This window comes from Bactrocera latifrons, unplaced genomic scaffold (genome assembly GCF_001853355.1).
Source record: "Bactrocera latifrons isolate USDA-ARS-PBARC rearing strain unplaced genomic scaffold, ASM185335v1 scaffold_85, whole genome shotgun sequence".
Lineage (NCBI taxonomy): Eukaryota > Metazoa > Arthropoda > Insecta > Diptera > Tephritidae > Bactrocera > Bactrocera latifrons.
Window position 1 is genome coordinate 972,285 of NW_017537545.1, and position 21,550 is coordinate 993,834.

Below are 21,550 nucleotides of genomic sequence, written 5' to 3' on the forward strand. Positions count from 1 at the left end.
TTATTATTCGTTCGATGGTAGTTCTCTCCACTACATATCTTGAGCAGGAGTAAAAGATATGCTCGTCGTTTTCATCGGCACTGCTGCAGAATTAGCATTTTGTGTCGTCATCGTGGCCGAATCAATATCTTGAACATCGTATCGATCATGCAAAGTGATCGATATTTGTTCAGCTCCCCCGCCATACCCTTGGGATAACTCTTTCATTTAGAGATCGAGAAAAAATTTCAGCAAAGGCCTTCTTGCTGTGTGTAACTGCGAGCTTAAGTGCCTTGTTCGGGATGCCAACAAGTTCGGGCGCTTTTGCTTTACTGTCTGCCGATCTGTCTGTAGATATTTGAACTTCCTATAAGCAATGCACCTCTGGAGGGTATTATAGTTTCCGTGCAGTTGTAGTGAAAGTTCTTCTTGTTTATTTTTTGTCTGGGAAAGAAGAAATAATCACTGGAGATCAAATTTATCTCATATGATGGATGGAAGGTAAAGTCAAGTTTAGGTTGGTTGTCATCTAGATCAACTAACGGTAGGCCAAGGAAACGAGCTGTTTAGAGGGAGTCGCACTATAGCGAGATGAGTGTTAGATGATTAGGATTCATTAGGCATACAAAGTGGTGGTTAGGGTCATGTTTAGACTAATATCCCGAGGGACTTATATACAGTGTGTCGTGGTCAATTCTGGACACGAAGTAGTTTAACCTGCTAAAATATTCAGAACAATATTGGTTAAAAGTCACTCGAGACAAATCGAGCACTTAGTTGGCTAATGTTTAGCTAAAAGGGCGTTATTAACTGGCAAGGAGTCGGTAAAGGTGTTAATGGCTTCAATGTGAACGACAGTCAGTGCGTGTTTGAAGTTTATTGCGTCCGAAGTCTGGTCGGCATACTGCTCAGTATCGTTGAAGTAATCAAAAATGATCTTTTGATGCTTCTAGAAGGCGGCTGCCCCTCAAGCAAACGACTGCAGGAATGTTTTCTATAATTTCCACAACAGATCGAAATTCACCCGGATTTTCTTATTTCGGTGATCTAACTTTAATATGTGCTGGCATTTAATTTAACTCCGGCCCAGAAATTCTTTTGCTGCGTTTAGGTTGAAAAGCTCCATCCAAACTCCATATCGGTAAGGTGCAATACATCAAGGGATGGAGCCGTCTTACGACTTTAAGAGAGAAGTGTACCACACGTTCAAAGGCCCAAGCTGCTAACGCACATTACCTTCTTACCTAGCTGTATAAGTGGTAGAAGAATGCTTAGGGCGATTACGATTATGTGAGTAAAACATGGTCTCTGATTTAACCCGCAAGTCAGTTGGCATTCATGAAAGCGTCTGGGTAGCAAGTAAGTTAATTTGTTTGATTTCTTTTTGATCTTTCAGATGTTAAGTCTGTAAATGTTTCCGTGGCGTCTGTGGTGCCAAATAGGAACTATCAAGTTCTGGTTACTGACTAGCGCTTGCTGAGTTAAGTAGAGGACCACCACTGCCAGAACGCAAGAAGACATCGGTTAACCAGCTAGCTTCCAAATGGATGAAATTGGGGAATGAATACCCTTCCGATCCAGTTTATCGGCTTTATAGTTTTCGGAAATTATACTGCGACCAGGTACCCGTTCAAGTCAAATTGGGAAAGTAGCTTGAAGCTTATACAGGAAAAGCTATAGATTGACTAATCTAAAACTATGTAAGAGGAAGTTGTCAAATATAAAGAGTGCTGTATTACTATCCTACAGTCTATAGAGTTAGTGAGCGATTACTCTCGTTCTAATATCATCAGAAAGCAAGTTAGAAACCTCTCCACACTATTTATTCCACTGTCTAGCTTACCGTAAGCTGATGTTGAAACAGCTTGAACCTCAGTCATCCGAACTACAGCGCTTCGTCGTTGCAAGAGGATCTCTTGATTTTATCTAGTTCAACCTTACTTGATGCTTGAGTATCACTTTAAGTTGGAAAGGAGCGTTAAAGTACGACTAGCAAGGTATAAGTGGTTAGGTAGTATTTGAATAGTTGGAACGAAATTGAGTAGAATTTTAATTCTGGCTGTGGCTATGGTCCGAATCAAAAGCCAAGCTGTAATCAATTTATCTCAGTTGGATCAAGTTATCGATTCCACACTTGGACGGAACCAGCTTAAATCCTTTTCAAACACTGAAATCTTCGAGAGCGCTTGTTTCAAGAGTTCCCCCTAAATTCGATAATGGATCCTTATGCCGTCATTACCACTGACATTTCACACAACTCTTGTTGAGATAAAATGAAGGTAACCAAACATTTATGAAATTTTGTTGGTGCAATCACCTTTATATATATATAGCTATGTAARTCTACAGTGCATATTTGTATATATAAACATACATAATTGTATAAATCAATTCCAACAAAACAATTTTTGTTTGGAAAATTTTCACACTACGCACTTGAAAACCTTCTTTGGTTGCTTGTTTGAACTGCGGTGTCGTTGCACCTGAATTTTATTTACAAATATCAACAGCAATGTTTTCTTAATAGGCAGATAAAAAAAGGAAACCGGCAAATGGCTTTTCAGAAACAAGTGCCTTGTACGAGTACATACATATGCACATATGTATGTGTGTTTTCGAAAAAGTACAAATCATTCGTCATGTGTCTTCCTTTCCAACTTTCTTTGACTTGTGGCAAATTGGCTATGCACTTGCTCCCACATACACACACACACACACACACATGCATAGTTAGTATCAATGCATGTGCGTCTAGTAACTTGAATGCACTAGTCCAAGTGTACACATTTTTTAGGCGATTCATTTGTGAGCTTGAGCGGATATGGTGTTGATTTTTCTTAGATCATTTCAAAGAAACTAACACCATAAATGTCTATTTTTAACAAGTAGTCTTTTAAGCGGTATACAAGTGATAAAAGCCAAGGAAGGGAAGGCGCGCAGCTTCCGTAGGGCGTGTTCGACTCTATGCTGCTATGCTGCAAGTGTGACTAATACAGAGAGCGCACAATAGAAACTTCAAATGATGCGCGATTGCCGCCACTTCAGCCGTTTAATAACCGAGAGACTAAAAGCCATCGCACAATTCCTTCGGTAGGCGTTTTCAACAAGGCATTGAATAACTGATGCTTTATATTTTTTTTAACCTATTGCTGTTTTATTTTCAACAATCTCATTTGCGTTCAAAGCGCCTGCCAACTAAATGGACAAGTGCCATTCAAGAAAAAATTGCACAGCTTCGAGAAGCTTATGGAACGCCAAGCATCGAGCAATGATCAGTAAGCCATTCGTAATTTTTTTTTTGGGTGGCAATCAGTCTTCTATTACTCGTAAGCACGCGAATGGAGTACAGAAGGCGATTCTTATTGCGCTGTCAATGGAAAACTAATTCTAAATTGGTACAAAAAGGAGGAAATATATGATGATGTATGTATATACGAGGTGTGTTCAAAAAGTATCGCGAATTTTGAATTTTCGCGGGTTACGTATATTCGAATTTCGAATTTTTTGTGGCGTTATATTGGTACTCATGTCTCTCACTTATGCCGACAAGCTCGGCCATTTTGAATGTTCATTTAATTGTTGACAGCTGTTTTGCTTGCACGTGTTTTGGATCGTCTTCGATTTTTACCTATTCAAAAAAATGGATCAAAGAACCTGTATCAAATTTTGTGTGAAAAACGAAATGAAGTGCACGGATGCATTCCGAATGTTGACTGTGGCAGGTGTCATACGGAGAAGCTACTTTGGACCAAAGCAACGTTTATCGGTGGTACAAAATGTTCTCAGAAGGCCGAGAAGATGTGAACGACGAAAAGCGTGCCGGACGCCCGAGCACTTCAACAACAGACGAAAAAATTAATGAAGTGGAGAAAATGCTATTGGCCAATCGTCGAATCACCGTTAGAGAAATTGCTGAGGACCTAAACATATCGATTGGCTCGTGCCATTCAATCAATTATCAATGATTTTGGCATGAGACGGGTCGCCGCGAAATTCGTACAAGAGGGTCATAACTGGTGACGAATCGTGGGTTTATGGTTATGACGTGGAAACCAAAGCTCAATCATCTCAATGGAAGCTGAAGCACGAACCAAGACCGAAAAAAGCGCGCCAAGTTTTTGTGTGTGACTTTTTCTTGTTCCCTAAACTGAAGAGGCCCATGAACAGACGACGTTACGCTTCTCTTGACGAGGTAAAGACGGCATCGAAAGAGGAGCTGAAGAAGATAAAAAAATGATTTTTTGAAGTGCTTCGAAGATTGGGTGTATTATACAAGTGTATAATATCTCATGGGTATTACTTTGAAGGGGCGAAATAGATATTCATGATAAAATAATTAATTTTTGAAAAAACACAAAATTTGCGATAATTTTCGAACACACCTCGTATGTATGTACATACATAAATAATATATCTAGTAAATTAATACATATTAGGGTGTGTCATAAAACAAATTTTCTTCGAAGATGTAAGGTTTATTACATTCGTTCTCAGTATTCATCAACACTATTGTTGGTATACAATTTTTGGGATCGAATATTTTTTCGCTTGGTACTCTGAAAAAATGTTTTTAAACACCTCTTAGAAAGTCTCTCGCAGTATGAACTTTTAATTGTAAGGTGAAAGGTGCTCAGCCTTATAGTTATCAAAGGGGAAGCTTGTGCAGAAAATGAGTAGGCGCGCTTACTTTTGACCAAAAACAACGACGACTTCATGATTCGGTGGTCATTGTCTGGTGGCGACTCACGCCCGCAGGATAGGGCTAATAGAATGAGAAGACTGTAGGAAATGTCTACAACAATATATCATGTCTTATGCACTTGTCCCGCATTGGCAAGACTACGATGTAGATGCCTACCCCACGGTATGATACACTGGTGGAGGTATCGATAGAAATGAGGCAGAAGCTGATAAAAATTCGCGTCAAGCGCAGGCATCCTAAAGGATGACATCCGCTCTTGGATTTAGTAACTGAACTCCATCTGGTATCCAAAACTGGTCTATGCGTGGCTTATTGGCCTACCGGGTTAACCTAACATAACCTGATGCGCCAAAACGTAACAATGAATAAAAGAGGCCTCCATCATTTCACTCCGAAATCTAATCGACATCCGAGTGTACTGCACACGATGAACCCGCTCCAAAGCCTGGAAAAATGAAACAGTCGGCTGAGAAGATTATGGTGTCTGCATTATACTCGTAGGATGCGCATGACATAATTTTTATTGACTATCTTGAAAAAAGAATTCCTTGAATTTGGCTTAGAATTGCTTCCGCATTCAATGTTTTCTCCAAGACTAATCCCCAGTGACTATTTCCTTTTCTCAGATTTCGAAATACTGCTCACTGGCAAGAAAACTTCGTCGAATTAAGTGGCGATCGCTAAAACTGAGGCACATTTTGAAAAACGAGTATATCGTGGTACAAAAATGGTATCCAAAAGTTAGAAGGCCACTATATTGAGTGTATTACCCTTAAAGAGAAGTATGTTGAATAAAAAAACGAGTTTCGTCAAAAAACAAGGTGTTTTACTAAGCTGGGGACTCATTGGACTTCATTTGAGACTCCAAAAATATATGTAGGTATGTCAGACTTCGAGTTCACATGAGTTACAGTAAACTGTCTAAGTGAGAGATAGAGAAGAAAAACTTGAGATCTCGAAACCCTACCAATAGAGGGTATACCATAATCGTGAACTAATCCATTAATTTGTCACGTTTAGCCGATTGAGATGTGAGATGAAATATTTTGTGTGTTGATTAATACTCGAATTTTAAAGAATTACAGAATCAATTGCTATGAAGGCTCACTGAAGAAACCCAAACTCTTCGCTAAATCGAGTTGTAAGTTTCGACAAACCAGCCAATTCGACTAGTGGTAAATTTTATATGAGAGGAGTCTATCCAAATAGACAAATTTATATAAATTTTTTGAGAGGTTATCACCTCTGATAGTTCTGACGTTATTTTGAAATAGTTTTCATTGCATATTTGAAAAATGAAAAATCTTCAATATTGGATCGTTTCAACAATGAAATCGGGGGAAACCGGCTCAATTTTAAATAGAAGAATGTACGTTTTCAGCAAGATTAAATAGCGTGTGACAAATCATAACATATTCTCTGGACCGCTACTTCTTCGTACCTCAGAATTCGAGCTAAGACTTGAAGCAAAAGGCAAATCGTATCTCAAATATGGTATCACCATTAGGGGTGCATATTCCTCGAACACAGTTTCCTTTGAATAATAAATTAAGTCAAAAGTGTATTGTAGTTTTCTAATTTATTGGTACTGATTTAAATTGATCACGGCGTTAGAAACATTGTCAACAAAATAGCAACCAGTTTAGAGCTTCGAAACCATTCTAATAAAAAAGGAATAATGGCATGCCCTAATGTTTATAAGCAGAAGAAAAATCATTTCCAAATACACTTTGCATACATATGTAGTACTTACAGTCATACATCCCGCCTAGAAGCACTCAAACAAGAAAAACAACAACGCCGAAAGCACGAACAATTTAAAGCAAAGACCGCAAACTTCTTCAAAAAGCGGAAACGCAAGGATCTACAAGACGGACGATCGGGGGTGTTGGGTTGGTAGGAAAATATTTCTGCGTCTCATTCGAATGTGGCCATTGAACTTTTCACATACATTTTATTTTATTTTTGTCTTGCTGCTTTCGGCGCTTCGCCCCCTCGGCTCACCGCATAGCACTGCGCCTAATCTGTTTCGTTTAACTCGTGCGATTCGTGGTAATTTTACTGTTGCCGCGTTGGCGAACACAACAAGAGATATGACAACAAATGGAAAATCAAAATAACGAGATCGCTTCGAAGGCGGCGGTTAACTAGCAGGTGCTAAAATACGCAGACGGCTCGCTACGATTTCATTTTCAACATTGTACAAAAGTAATTTTTATATGCGCATAAATACTATGTATACAGTGGCGAGCAAAACCGTTCGGATGTTTGTCACTGCTGCACTTTCAGTGCTCTAACATTCTAACTGTTAACTCAAATTTTACCAAATTTGAAGTATTAGTTTAGGTTCTCCGAACGTGGGAGAACGCCTACGATTGTTAACAAGCGCTGAAGCCAGGCAAATAGTTAGACGGCTCACTAACGCGGTTAATAGAACACCGAAGTAGGCTGCAATCGCCACATATAAAACTAACAGCGAATGGTCCGCTGGGAAGCTGTTCAAGGAATTGGTTTTGTGGCTGCCGTTAAATAGAAGAAACCTGCTCTGTCTATTAAAAATATTAAGACACATCCAATGTTTTGTAAGGAACATAAAAACTAATCCGTGGAAGACCGGAAAAAGGTTATCTGGTCGGATGAAATGAAAATCGATCGCTTCAACGACGTCATGCGCCACAGACAGTAAAATATGGTGAAGGCGGTCTCATGGTATGGGGGTGTTACACCTGTTGGAACACTGCTTCGTTAGTTAAGTATGAAAAAAGAACACTATTTTAGTATTTTTCAGTCAAATTTGTCGGACTTTATGGAAAGTGTGCTTATCCAGAGGAAGAGGTTGTTATTCAATAGGATAACGATCAGAAACACATTGAAAAAACTGTTACTAGCTGACTCCAAAGTGAACGATTTCAACTCATCAAATGGCCAGCACAAAGTCTCGACCCTATTGAGAATTTGCGGGCTACTATACCTTTTCGAACAAAACTGTATCTTGTTTCAGTTTTTGCTGTACTTGTTTTTGTAAATAAACATCCGAACGGTTTTGCTCGCCACTGTATGCATATTATGTATTTAGATGGGTTATCAATTAGCCGGGGAAATTTGAAAGTTTTTCATATTAATTTTTGTAGATTCGCTAAAATCTTAAGCTATTGCACTAATATACCAGTCCATATCCTAGAATGGTAAAATACCAAATATTGTTTAAATTGATTCACTCCTCTTATATGAGTAAGCGTTGAAAGGTCTTACAACATAATACATATGTAATTGCCTCGCAGATCAAAGGAGTACCTCTTGCTCCCACTATCGAAAAGATTCAATAAGCTAGAGCGGAAGCGTTGTATCACAACAGATCCCTTCGATAACCACCAACAAAAAGGTATCAATCTACCCATCTAATCTATCCATTTATGAGTACGGATGACTTTACTGTCCACCCTTACACTCCATCTGGAGCCAACTAATCATCAAGAATTCATCCTTCAGTTCACCCATCTTATATGCTGATGACTACTGGATAACGATGTCGGGGCATTGGGATTGATGATACCAATTGAAAAGCTCATAACTGAATTCCCCGAGCATTCTTGCAGCTGCACTCTAAAAATCCAAACGTTCTGTCCGACAAAAAAGGTTAGTGCAGACTCGCTCTTAATATTAAATCGATATTGCAAAATACTAACAGCTAAAAATCGGTAAATGCTCCACTTCTAACAAGACGGCGAGGATAATCCAGACGCAGAGTCGCAGCGAGATCTTTAAATCGCTCGCACTCTCGCACCAAAATGAGTTGAGTAAATACTGCAAACATTTACACCTGCAAAACATACATAGATATATAGAAAACTGAGGCTTTTCGCTACGACCTATGTTCTATTGGGCCCTCTCCTGTGTAATATATGGTCAGAAAGGCCCCGCACACTGAATAATTCCTGGAGCTTGCTGGACGCGACTGAGTTGATGTGAGCCTTGTCCACGTAGACGAAACCAAGGGCTTGGAGCCTGCTTCTACAAATTGCTGGGGAATCTAGAACACCTGTGTTCTTGAGTATCCTGTTTCATGTCGCAAAACCGACAGTTTGCGCAAGAGACTATGCCATGTTGGACAAGTGCTTCCTGAACCTGCAGTGCCCTGTATAGAACGCGACAAGGAGGCGGAATTTGTCTCAGGAGAGATTGATCATATCCTTAAACTTTGCAAGGTTGTACCCTACCAGTAGTAGTATCTTGGTGTGGCGCATTCCTGCACCTTGCTGCCAGTACTCTCTCCTCCATGCAGAACCACAATGCATGGTTCTTGTCCCATGATTGGACGCTGCCGCAGAGCCGGCTAGTTCGTCGGCCAGCTCATTGCCGGCTACCCCTTTATGCCCCGGCAGCTCATAAAGCCTCCGCGTAAGAATGGGAGGAAATACCACAGGTGCTTGAGTTAGAATTGTCAATTTTGAGTTGAAAGCTATTGGAAAATTTAATAGAAATCTGTGGTAGCGTTGTTGGATAAGTAACCCGGGATTTTGTGATAGGGACATCTAACATAACTTTCATGACATTATGTTCGGGAAACAACCAAAATATAATATTAACTTCGCAGAATACCAGTCATTAGAAGAAAAGCTCAAGCTATCTCGTTATCTTAGATGACCCCTCATACAATTCTGTTTATATACTAATAATATATATCGACATTCAATATTCCAAAACTATCGTATAGTACTCAATAAGCGATTAATGCCACTGAAACAAAAGTGGTGTCATCACTATATATATAAACAGCAGGTTTTCAGTGCGGCCTTTGTAATAAAAAAATGCACTATTGTTGGCAAAAAGGTATTGGGAGCACTTGCGAGAATACTTGACGCGTAAACATGAAAAAGAAATCGGTGAAGAATTCGCGAAAAGATAATTAAATAAACAACTTTTTGTAAAATATGCACTTGTTGTCGTTGAAGTAAAAATAAGCACGCTAGGAGATAAAATGGAAGTATCAGGAAATAGTGTGCAACAAGGAGACAATCCCACGGAACAAGCTAACGAAAGTAACGCAGGGAATGAAGTGGAGGAAATACAATCAAATCTGCAGTTGCAAGGTGTTGCACAAGACGTGGTCATACCAAAAGTCGAACATCCAGTTGAAGAGCTAATTGAAGCGGTGCTGACACAAAAATCGATTGCAGGGCAGCAACTGGTTGGAACAGCTGTTGCAAACGAAAATGAAAAATCTAACCAAGGTTTAGCTATGAAGGCTGAAGTTGCTTTGGAAGCAATCGATAAGCAGACAGACAATACCGAAAATCTGCACCAAACTAATATTTCAACTCCACCATCTACGGGGGGTACGCCAAGCTCACCATGCACACCCAGGTCACAGGTTGATAGCTTGTCACATATCGAATGCTTAGCGCAACTTGAGCGACAACGGCAAAGCTACGAACAGCAACTAGAGCAATTGCAGACTGCACTAGCGCAGAAAGATAACATGATAACTCTGTATCAACGAGAGAATGCCATACTTGATAAGGAAAAAAATGCTGTAACAATATTATTATTATTTTTTTTTTCAAAATACATGCACATTTTAAAAATATTTTTTCCATTGCAGTTTCGAAAAGAAAAAGAGCTCGCAAATAAGGAGAAAGAATCAACGGTAATTAAGTTTGCTATGAAAGAGAAATTGTTGTTAGATGCCAAGAAGGAAAAGGAAACGGTGGAAAAGCAGCTTGCAGATGCTAAAAGGGAGGTGAAAAATGTGTCCGTCCGCTTTCAAGCGTTGAATGAAGAAAAATCTCGTATGTCCTACATAATTGACGAAAAGGTACGAAGTTTATAAATAATTGAAGAAACACCTATTTAATATAATATTCTTCAGTGTAACGAAGTGCGGAAATATCAACGCGAGTGTGAGAAACTAAAGGCAGATTACTCACATTTGGAATCGAAGCTTAAGTACCATGCGAATAAATTAAACATTGAAATAGAACAAAGAATGGTGGGTAATCAATATAACTACTTTAATTGCATATGATAATTTTAACTTTATTTTAAATATATAGGTTTTAGAAAGAAAGCTTGAGGAAGAACGGAATGCGCCTAATAAATTGGAAGAAAAGGCTAATGGTAAGTGGCTTTGTGACATAAGAATTGTTTAAAATTATTATATTTTTCTTCATAATTTTAGAAAATCTCAAAATGGAGTTTGAGGCCAATACCATTTTATTAAAACATGAAATTAAAAGTAAAACAGATCAAATAGAGCATTTGCACAGGGAATTACATAAATCAAAGGAGGAAGTTAAATCGTTACAAGAGCAATGTAGTAAAGAGATTTTGGAAGTAATTGTTAATAAATTTTTAATAGTAGTATATGTATTTTTAAAAATGTATTTTTTTTTTTTATAGAGAACTGATCTTTGTACTGCGCTGGAGAAGCTGCAAGAGGAACACAATTCATTGCAAAATGCCTATAGCGAAGAAATGTTGAATTCAGCAAAATTGCGTTGTCAATTGGATGAGTTGCAGGTGCTAAAAACTCAAAATACTTTGTAAGCTTATGATACTTAAATAATTATTTTATAAGAACGTGCATATATTTATTTTGAAATTTGTTTATTTTTTTAGAAACGAAGAAAAAATTAACACGCTCACTCAATCAGCTGATGAAATGAAAGGAAAGTTGCAAGATAACGAGCAAGATTTATGTCAGTTGCGTGAAAGAGAAAGAGAGCTGTTAAGTATTAATAAGGAAATTAGTGAATCAATAGTTGCCTTACAAAACGAGATTTGTTTGCTAAAGTCAAAGGTCAGTAACTATAAAGAATTATTTTTCATGAGATTTCTGGAAAAATTTAATCTAAAAGAGAGTAAAAAAATTAATGCCCCGGGTGAGGCTCGAACTCACGACCTTAAGATTATGAGACTTACGCGCTGCCTACTGCGCCACCGAGGCTATACTAACTATTTGTCAAACAGCATTGTTGTATCTTATACGCTATTATAAGAATTAGAACTACCGATTATCAGATAATCCAATTTCATTCCTATTTTACCAGGTTCAAGGCGTTGGGGCAGAAAATGATATTTTAAAGAAGGAGAAATTAGAGTATGATAGCAAGTATAACCAATTACTTGAGGGGTTAAAAATTGAAGCCGACAAAAAATTGGAGGAAAGGCAATTGTTTGCAAAACATCTTTCAGAAAAAACCAAGCTTTATGAAGTGACGAAAAGTAGACTGGAAAACGTTGAAGGCGATTTCGAAGCGACCAAGCATAAACACGCCACTGTTGTAAAGGTAAAACCATACAAACTAAGAAATTTATTTGATAAAACACTAATGCCAAAATTAATGTATTCTAAAGGAACTGCAACGTGAATTACAAAAGTACAAAAAGTCTACGGCGCATGCAACAACTTCAGAAAGTCATCCTGCAGGTCAATATTGCGCACAATGTAAGAGTATTTTGAATAGCGCGCAAGCCAATGTGCCATTAACAAATGGGTTTGACGAAAATGGAATTGCGTCTACGGCCAAGCAAAATCGCACGCATAGTCGTACCAGCAGTCAAAGTAGTCAACCGAGCACAAGCCGGCGGCCAAGCGAGACATCCGAGTCGGAAACAATGGCCAGCAGCGTCACGACTATACAACAAGATTTGCAGGTAACTCTCATAATATTGTTTTTTGCGATAATATTATTAATAATCGTGCTTTAGGGTCCTTCCAAAAAACACTTAGTTGATCGCATATTACGTCTGCAGCAGGCTTCAGCGCGACAAACGGAAAAAATTGATTTCTTGGAAAATCATACACTTTCACTTGTTGCGGAGCTGCAGAAGAAGTCGAAAGTCGTACAGTATTATATGCTGCGCGATCAAGCAGGTGCGCTTACCTCAACGAGAAGTGATCAAAACAAGTCTGAGTTGGCTAAATATGGCAATGGTGTAATGTCAGCTATATACAATGGCATTAAAGGCGACACCAAGAGTATGACATTAGAATTGTCACTGGAAATAAATAAGAAACTGCAGGCAGTACTAGAGGATACTTTGCTCAAAAATATAACTTTAAAGGTAGTTAAAATAGCATTTGAATAATATAGAATTTTTGTCTATATTATTTTTTATGTTTTACAGGAAAATTTAGATGTATTAGGTTTGGAAGTGGATAACCTAACCAGAAAACTAAGGCTTATGGAGTCCAGAGAATGACACAGACCAATGTTTTAGATAAGCAAGACTGCGACATACGTATATGAGCCACAAATTTATAGAATTGTTTTTAGTATTAGCTTAAATTAGAACAATTGAAGCAGTCATTTGTAAAACTCCATACATAGTTCAAATGAAAAAAAAAAAAACATTCCATTTTGTAAGGTAGTTTTATATACTTTCCAAAATATGCATTTGCTAGAATGTATGAACAAACAAAGTTATGCAAAGAAAAAAAATAAGAAAATATATTTATGAATTACAAAAATATACAAACTTATAAAATTGGGGAAATTTGAGCATTTTCAATATGTATACTTTAGTTGACCAAATCGGCTCACGTCGTCACGCTGATCAATAATGCATATACTTTATAGGGTCTCCAAAGTTTCCTTTTGAGAGTGTAAAATTTACTTTCCATTGCATTTTAGAGCAATAAGCAAGAAAACGGTTGTTGTTCGATTTCGTTTTAATAATTTCAAGTGGCAGCACCGTCAGCATTGAATGCGAATGCGTTCAAGCATTTCCATAACGAAACAGCTGTTCGGCATCGCCGAGCAATTATTTTTATTCATAATCACAATTTCCAATTATTGCTGCTAAATTGTTAATATAAAGCAAATTCTTAATATAAATTAACACAAAGCAATGAGCGCAGTTAAATATATAGGACGTACAACCGATTTTCGTGGCAAGAGTCTGTGGGAGATTTTAGGCAATCTGCGTGACTATGGAGTTGGCCGGCTGATAATACGTAACAAGTTCCAACGATATGAAGAGCCTTGCTATATGCGCATACTTAAAGTGGAGGTTACACCACATGATGTGAGTAAAATTTCGAACACTTCTAACTTAAGACCTACTGAAGAGTATACTATTTATTTTATAGCATGCTAAGGACCCAATACGTAAAGTGGCAGTAACTGTAGAAAAGACGTGGAGAGGTGTAATTAATCCAAAGCCAGTCACCATATACAGGACTAGCTATAAACCGGATTATGAGCTAATCCCCAAGGAAGAAGAATCGAAATACACTAACAATACCAAAAAAGTGTCCGAGCAAATATTAGCAACTAGTATTGAGTTTCCTCCTTTGTTGCGCGAATTTATTAGGCAGGAGACTGGATTGAAAGAGCCAATAATGAAAGTCCATCATAAGGTTAGCCACAATAAACTAGCTCGTTTGGCTAAAGAGGGTGAAAAGCCAACTATTGAATGCACAATGGGGCTAGGTACTCCAGCCAGTCCAAAGCTGTATGAAGGCGTTTTATAAGTCCTGCTTAACCGAAATATATTAAGTTGTTAAAAAATACTTGAAATTTAATTAAAGTATTTTAATTCATTTGTATGTTTATTTAAAGTTGTCGATGCATTAAATATTTAATACAGATTCAAGTATAGATATATGTAGTTCAGACAAATCGTTAAGATTGAAAATTATAGTTTCTATCTGACCATGATCAAATAATAATATACATATGAAGTAATGGAAAAAGCGTTTAAATAACTCTATTCAATTATTGTTTTCTTAATTTCGCGCTTACTTCATTACTTTTTTGAGGCCAGCTTCTTTTTGAACCACGACATGTTTCTTGTCCTGTTTTATTAGCGGCTGCTGAGTTTTTCCGAACATGCTTTTCAGGAAAATGTTGATAGCCAAAAGACTCATCATCCTCATCGATGTCATCGGATCCTTCATCTTCAGCTTCTTGCAAGGCTATCCTTTCTTTCTCCCGTTGTTTAGCTTCTTCTGGCGACATTCCTTGCTCTATGCGCTCTCTAATCCTTTTCTTTTGACCAGCTGTCCAATATACATAGTTACATTCACTTGCAGTCTTCGCGTTACGCACGAACTTTTCTTCTTCTGCTTCAGGAATAAGTATGTAATCTGGTAAGTAGCTGGTACTTTGGATATTCTGTGGTCGAGGAAAAATTACTCCACGCCATACTTTTTCCACAGTAACAGGGATTCTTATTTTGTTTGCATTTTTTGGATTGTCAGGATGTTTTATCTGTTCACAATAAAATAGTTAGCAAACTCGTCGTTTGTTAAAATTAACTTACTGATTTTGATGTCATATCTACAGTTAGTATACGCATATAACTAGGATGTTCTTCATCCTGCTGAAAGGAGCCACGAACTATTAGCCGTCCAACGCCGTGGTTTGGCAAATTCTCCAACAGTTGCCAAAGTGGTTGTCCACGATAATGTGGTTTTGGGTGACCCTTTCGTTTATTCTTTTTTCCCATGTGAAACAACTTTTATAGACTTTTTCAAACAAAGCAATGGTATTGTGTATCAAACAATTGGAAATATAGTACTGTTTTGATTCCAATATTTTTTGTATATCTGTATACGCGCATAAAGTCGATAAATGGTATATCGAAGTTGTTTATATTATTTCAAAAGCAAAATAATAAGCACATCCACAATTTATAGCAAAACTTAGTAATTTAAATTTTAAATAAATCGATACTAAAGAAATTAGCTTATTTATCAGGCACAAGTCATAACGGGGCCTCTCGAAAGGATAAAATCTATGTCTTACTAACTGTATTGCCGTGCCTATTGCCTGTGGAGACTCCACATTGCTTATTGCTTACAATATATGGAATACTAATTAGTTTGCTATACATTGTAAGCAATAAGCTGTCACTTCAGCAGTTTGACGGCGCAGTTTTCAATTCTATGAAAATTTCGAAGAGGAAACATATCCCATTTGCACATATGCCGACGGCATTTTTATTTCGGTAATATGAAATTTAGAAGAGCGAGTATTAAGATGGTTGTGTTATGTTATAAAAATGAAGTACATTTTCAAAATAACATTATTCCAAAAAATTCAAATTTATTATTTTAATTGGTATACCTGTCTCTTATACACATCTAGATGTGTATAAGAGACAGGTTATAAAAATGAAGTACATTTTCAAAATAACATTATTCCAAAAAATTCAAATTTATTATTTTAATTGGTATACTTATGTCACAATTATTATATAGTAGTCCAAAAATATGAATTCTTATTTCTTCATATCCCAGAAATACGTTTGTGGAAAAAAGGATCTTTCTACTTTGTTATTATCTTATTTTTCCCAGAAATACATTTGTAAAAAAAAGGATCGTATTTTCCTCATAAAAACTACATCAGCTACCTACCCGACGGCATTTCGCAATTTCAAGAGTTCAAAGCATGCGCTACATCAGCTCGAACCTACCTACCCTACGCCTTTGCGCAAATGATTATGTCCAGATAACAAATGCCCACATACATATTTTTCAATGGCAATAGTAATAAATTTGACAGTAAGACATAGATTTTATCCTGTCGAGATGCCCCGTAAACTTACATCGAATAAGGATGAGTTATAAGTATTATCGATTATAATCGGAGAATCTGATTTGTTTACACGCTGAAAACACAGGAAGACGTGTGGGATTTTAAAATATACAGCTGTTGACAACTAAAAACGCGACTTAATTTGAAGTAAATGAAATTATTTTCGAATAAATTACTTATTTTTACCGTTTTTTCACTAATTTTATTGAAACTTACGTTAACCTTAAACTAAATTAGTAAAAATTTTACTTAAAAATCTTTTTTTTTTGAAGATTTAAAAACAATCAGCAAAAAATACTGCTATTAAAAATATTGCTTTCTTTCTGTTAGTATTTTGTTGTTCATATCCACTGCGAATTGACGTTATATGACTCTGACAGTGCATCACTAGTATTGCTTGTTATGCCGTCCTAATTTCATCGAAAAGGATACCTACAGCTTTCTTGACATCAACCCAGATTTGTTCTCTTCAGACCACTCCAAAACATTCATGGAATTTTCAACAAAAAACTTTTGTATTGACTTTGCTATGTGCTTTTTATAGTTATTTTGTTTGAATTTCCATATAACAGACAAACTGTTATTAGTCCATGACAGATTTACATTTTTTAGGATGTCGACGTATATCTCCTTATTTAAAATTCCATCAATCATATGGAGCGGACCTACATCACCCAAGGAAAAAATTTCTTACAGCATGATTGATCCTCCACCATGCCTCACTACGCGTGAAACATAGCGAGGATCAAATTCTTGATAGATTGGTCGGCAAACATACCTTCGACCATCAGAATCTATGCGATTTACTTTGGTTACATCGCTCCAAACAACATACCATTTATTTGTTGTTCAAAATCAATAAACGTTGGAAATGTCTACACATTCTTTTCTTTGAACTTTAGTTAGGAGTGGTTTCATGTGCGCTGCCGATGCCGTGCTCTCCAAATTCGACTAAACGCCGGGCAATTGTTTTCTTGTATATTTGGACATTATATTTGTCTTCAATTTTATGTAGAATGTCAGTGGAACTCTTTTGTTTGGTCTCCTCGGGAGATGGTAGTAATTCTGCGGTATATTTCTGTTGAAGTTTTTCGGGTTTTATTTCTTTGATTGCAACGTTGGGAACAGTTTAAAAATTCTTTATATGCTTATGGCATTGAAAACTATTTCTTTTGGGCATTTCACCTGATTCGAAATTTGTTTGTACGTCTTTCCAAACTGACGGAGGTCAAATGTGTAACTACTTAGGGCCGAGAGCCTTTACTCATTAAAAAACTTGAATACATTTTAATATATTTTAAACCACAACTTTGAAACACACCTTTTTAAGAAATCAATAATGTTATTAACAAAAATTAACACCTTCAGGAATTTTAATAATTATTGTAACGCATTTACTATTTGAAAAAAAAAATAATAAAAATATGTAAAGAATTTTAACTTCACTGTTAACGTTTGCCACTAGTATACTTACTTGCTATAGTACTATATACCTATGAGATGGGAAATAAAAGGCACTGATTTCCACCCTCGTTATAAAATATTTATTTCACTATATAATATTAGTTTAGCCCTTACAGCCAGTGCTTTATATCTATAAGTGGAACGATTATTTATAATTATTTCTCTTTTAAATAAATAAATAAAATAAAAAAATATTAGTTTATTGTATATAACACTGTGTAGTTAGAGAAAGTCCAAAAGGGAATTGCGGTGGTTATTACGGAAAAGAAAAAACTGAATTTCGCGGACGACTGCCTTGCTTCACGGATGAAAACGGCAAGAGCCCGATCCCGGTCGGATCAATCTCTTTTGATGGTTTGGGTGATGAATATTAGCTGATTACGAGTGGTCTCGTTGATAATCGTGTAGTTATTGTGTTGTAGTGTTGTAGTAATGAGCGGTGTTAAGTACTGTGTTTGATGCGTGTGTGTGTATTGGTGTATGCTGTGAACTGTTGTATGATGAGGTGACGTGACGTGACGTGATGTGATGTGATGTGACATGAAGTGATGCGATGTGGGATGTTGCAGAACGTTCATAGCTCATGTGAACATTCACAACTACAAAACAGAGTGAATTTAGTAGTAAATAGAGTAACACGAACAATGCAAGAAATATGCAAGGCATATAAATAACGGTATATCAAAATTTTTTATCATCTTACTCATCAGCGTTTCTAATTAACTGTCAACGGCTGTACATATACATTGCCTCCTTAAGCCTGTTAGGCAATTGCATAGGGCGCAAGAATTATCGAACCGTATTTTGGCTAATTTTCTTTACATCACATCAAAGGGAGAGGGGTGTCAGATGAGTGGGTTTGATGGGGCATGCAAAAATGTTTCCAGTATCAGTGTCATGCGGAGGCAGGACATATATTGTATATGTCGGGGTCTATTCTGGATAACTACGAGTTTCACCTTCTACAGTAACTAGAACTTTGGGTTCAGCGTCTGGACTTCTGCAAGCGTACGCACCCGGCAATGAAAATGAAATCGAGTTCCATACATAATGGCATCGAATGTACTTTCACAGCAATAAAGAATTTCATTGATATTCCAAACCGGTTTGGTTTTATTTAAACTTTTGTAGCGCTCTTAAACCAGTTTTATGGAGAAGACTTCTAAAAGACTTTATTTGGCCTAATTAGTAACCATCCCCCATTGTGGCTTAAGTGATACCAGCACTGCACTTTTTAATATTTTCCTCGATCGCGTGTACTTTTAAAATAAAAACTCGAACTTGGTGTCATCATTTCATTTATTTTGGTTTTTCAAGGTTCCATACACCTTCCTGGTGTACTACAAAAACATACACTATTTTACATACCATCATTACGGCCTATGCTCGCCGTGCGCCTCATATTGTATTTCTTGACCGTGTGCAGTAGTTTCAATGTCATACGACGAGTCATCGCCTTCAGCACTAGGCGGATCGTGATTGGTGCTCTCGTGCAAACCGATGGTGGCGTGTGCAGCCGCCTTTGATGCATTCACCTGAGCTTCGGCGGCAGACGATGCGGCTTTCAGTGTCGCCTCCTTGGTAGCCTCGTAATCGATGCGGGCCTGCTTTAGCTGCTCCTCCACCTGCTCCACACGCGATTTCGCCTGGCCGACCATTGACGATTGTGAAGCCAACTGATTGGCCACCTCACTGGTTGCTTGCTCGGCCTGTTCGGCCAGCGATTTCGCATTATTCACCGCCGCTATTAACACAGAAACATGATGATTAGCAGATTGCGCTGTTTGCTGTGCCAACTGCGCCGCGATCTTAGCAGATTTCAATTGTTCTAGCTCGCGCGACAATGAGCGCTGCGATTCCGCTGCCTGTTGCTCCAACTCCTGCAAAATCACTTTCTTACCGGCCAGCGCAGCCTGCGCAGTGGCAGCCGCTTGCGAGGCAGCCTGTGCCAGCGTGTTTTTGGCTATGAAAGCAGCTTGTTTGGCGGCGGCGTGTTGATTGGCCACCGCAGTGTACGCCTGATTGGCTGAGCCTTGCGCGATGGAGCGCAGCCCACTGCCAATGCTGTAGCCCGACTTGCCGCCCAAACTCTTACTGCTACCGCCGCCACCACCATGTGAATGCACACTCGGCAGTGATGGCTTGTACTCGTAGTAAGGACCACTGGGCGCCTCATGCGATGGACCTGACGGCAGCTCATGCGGATGCAGTGAATTGCTATTCTCGTAAAATCCGTGTGCTGGCGCATGTGGCGGTCCAGCTGGCTGCTTGTAGATATAGCCGCTACGTTTATTGAGACGTCCAATTGCGGTGGAACAACTGAGCGCTGCGCAAAGAAACACCAAACCAGAGTCAGAGTCAGAGCGTTTGCCAATATTTGAATACCTACCTAATAGTAGTAGCGGCACGGCTAGTGCGTTGGCTAGGTTGCACTTGATCATGTTTGCTGCAAATTCAGTAATGAGCTTATGAATATCCTGCACATTGATTTTATACACAGCAAATGACTTGTAAACACCAGCAAAAACAATGCGCGCTCACACATAATCAAACACTTGAGGAATTTCTTGTGGCACGTGTTGGTGGGAGGGCGGTCAGCGGCGGCGACGGCGTGCAGCCACTTGTAACGGCCACAAAGTGCGGTATGAACGCAATTTTGTCCAACGGCGGTTACTTTGTTTGTTGCCAAGTTGATTAGTTGGCCGCTTGCTTGCTAACGTGTAAAGCAATGCGGCACTGGCCAAGCAAATGTGTGCGTGTGTGTGCTCATTATTTTGTAGTCTTATGTTACTTTTCACAAAGGTACTTAGTGGACGCGTTCATTCTTTTTACTTGTAAATTTTGGTTTTACTACACTCGTTTCGCTTAGTTTAGACCACACATTGCAGCATAAAGCGCTTTTGAGGAAGTGAAATTTCCAACTGGCATTTATCACGCTTGCTGCTGCTTAGGTATTACGAGCATATGGGCTCAGGTGAGGTTGTGTTGTGTTGTGTTTAAAAATAGTAAAAGAAATTTAATGAGCTGTTGCATATGGTCAGTTAATAAAAGCGCAAAATAAAATATTGAGAAAAGCAATCAAAAGCGGCAAATTTCGCAAGCGCGCTTTTCCAACGCCAATCAAATCATAAAGAGATGCAACCAGGCACCATCTGCTTTTTCAGCCATAAATATAGGTTATATAATCTTTCATTAAATTCGCAAATTATTATTTTTTAATTCCTCTTCCGCTTTACAGTGACCCAGTTCTAGTAGAAATACCAAAATCCATGAATTGTTCTTTCATAATCCCGAGCGTTTTTGCCGGATGTTTTCACGCAACCGTCTCAATACGGTCAAATAGAACTCCTTATTGACTGTCTGTCTCTGCGGAACAAATTCATGGTGCACCACACCACGATTATCGAAAAACAAACATTGAGCACGGTGTTTTTGGTTTCGGTTCGGCTTTTCCCTCCATTCCGATGATTGTTCACTTGTTCGCATGTCAAACTCATAAACCAATGTCTTATCGGTAGTTGTACTGCTCCCCATGAATGTGGAATCGGAATTCGTACGATAAAGCATGTCCATAGTGTTCTGTTTAAGGTACTCTATTTGAAAAAAATCAACTTCATCACGACGAGTCGAGCAGGAACGCATTTCGTACCCAAAATATTCACCAAAATCATTCAAACGGACCCGCGCTACTCTTTTGTCACAATGTATGTGAAGTAAACATATGGATTTGCAATCAAGAAGGTGGCTCAAATGCTTCTGTAGGTATTGGCGCTTGTATGTATTTCCACTATCAGTAGCCATAACAAGCCTAGGATCATCGAGAGCGTGTCCATATTATATGTGAAAAGTGGGAAGGAAA

General features: G+C 38.2%; 4 protein-coding genes and 1 non-coding gene across 5 annotated transcripts; 2 read left to right on the forward strand and 3 right to left on the reverse strand.

Moving 5' to 3' along the window:
* Positions 1-9,517: 9,517 nt before the first annotated feature.
* Positions 9,518-13,154, forward strand: LOC108977207 (coiled-coil domain-containing protein 186). Its single transcript, XM_018946800.1, has 11 exons — positions 9,518-10,214; positions 10,284-10,496; positions 10,551-10,670; positions 10,735-10,798; positions 10,860-11,014; positions 11,081-11,223; positions 11,300-11,480; positions 11,731-11,970; positions 12,038-12,337; positions 12,392-12,748; positions 12,812-13,154. The coding sequence occupies exons 1-11, from the start codon at positions 9,660-9,662 to the stop codon at positions 12,884-12,886; spliced, it is 2,403 nt and encodes an 800-aa protein (XP_018802345.1). The 5' UTR covers positions 9,518-9,659; the 3' UTR covers positions 12,887-13,154.
* On the reverse strand, positions 11,555-11,627 carry Trnam-cau. The gene has a single exon. It is a non-coding gene; the product is annotated as a tRNA-Met (tRNA).
* Positions 13,155-13,409: 255 nt separating the features above from the next.
* LOC108977209 lies at positions 13,410-14,373 on the forward strand. Its single transcript, XM_018946802.1, has 2 exons — positions 13,410-13,711; positions 13,776-14,373. Exons 1-2 carry the CDS (start codon positions 13,535-13,537, stop codon positions 14,157-14,159), a joined length of 561 nt encoding a protein of 186 aa, XP_018802347.1. The 5' UTR covers positions 13,410-13,534; the 3' UTR covers positions 14,160-14,373.
* On the reverse strand, positions 14,211-15,416 carry LOC108977208. The gene is made up of 2 exons (XM_018946801.1): positions 14,951-15,416; positions 14,211-14,898 (listed from the first exon to the last, which is right to left on the reverse strand). Exons 1-2 carry the CDS (start codon positions 15,134-15,136, stop codon positions 14,404-14,406), a joined length of 681 nt encoding a protein of 226 aa, XP_018802346.1. The 5' UTR covers positions 15,137-15,416; the 3' UTR covers positions 14,211-14,403.
* Positions 15,417-19,064: 3,648 nt separating this feature from the next.
* Positions 19,065-21,264, reverse strand: LOC108977153. Its single transcript, XM_018946727.1, has 3 exons — positions 21,193-21,264; positions 20,081-20,168; positions 19,065-20,017 (listed from the first exon to the last, which is right to left on the reverse strand). The coding sequence occupies exons 1-3, from the start codon at positions 21,262-21,264 to the stop codon at positions 19,065-19,067; spliced, it is 1,113 nt and encodes a 370-aa protein (XP_018802272.1).
* Between the last annotated feature and the right edge of the window lie 286 nt (positions 21,265-21,550).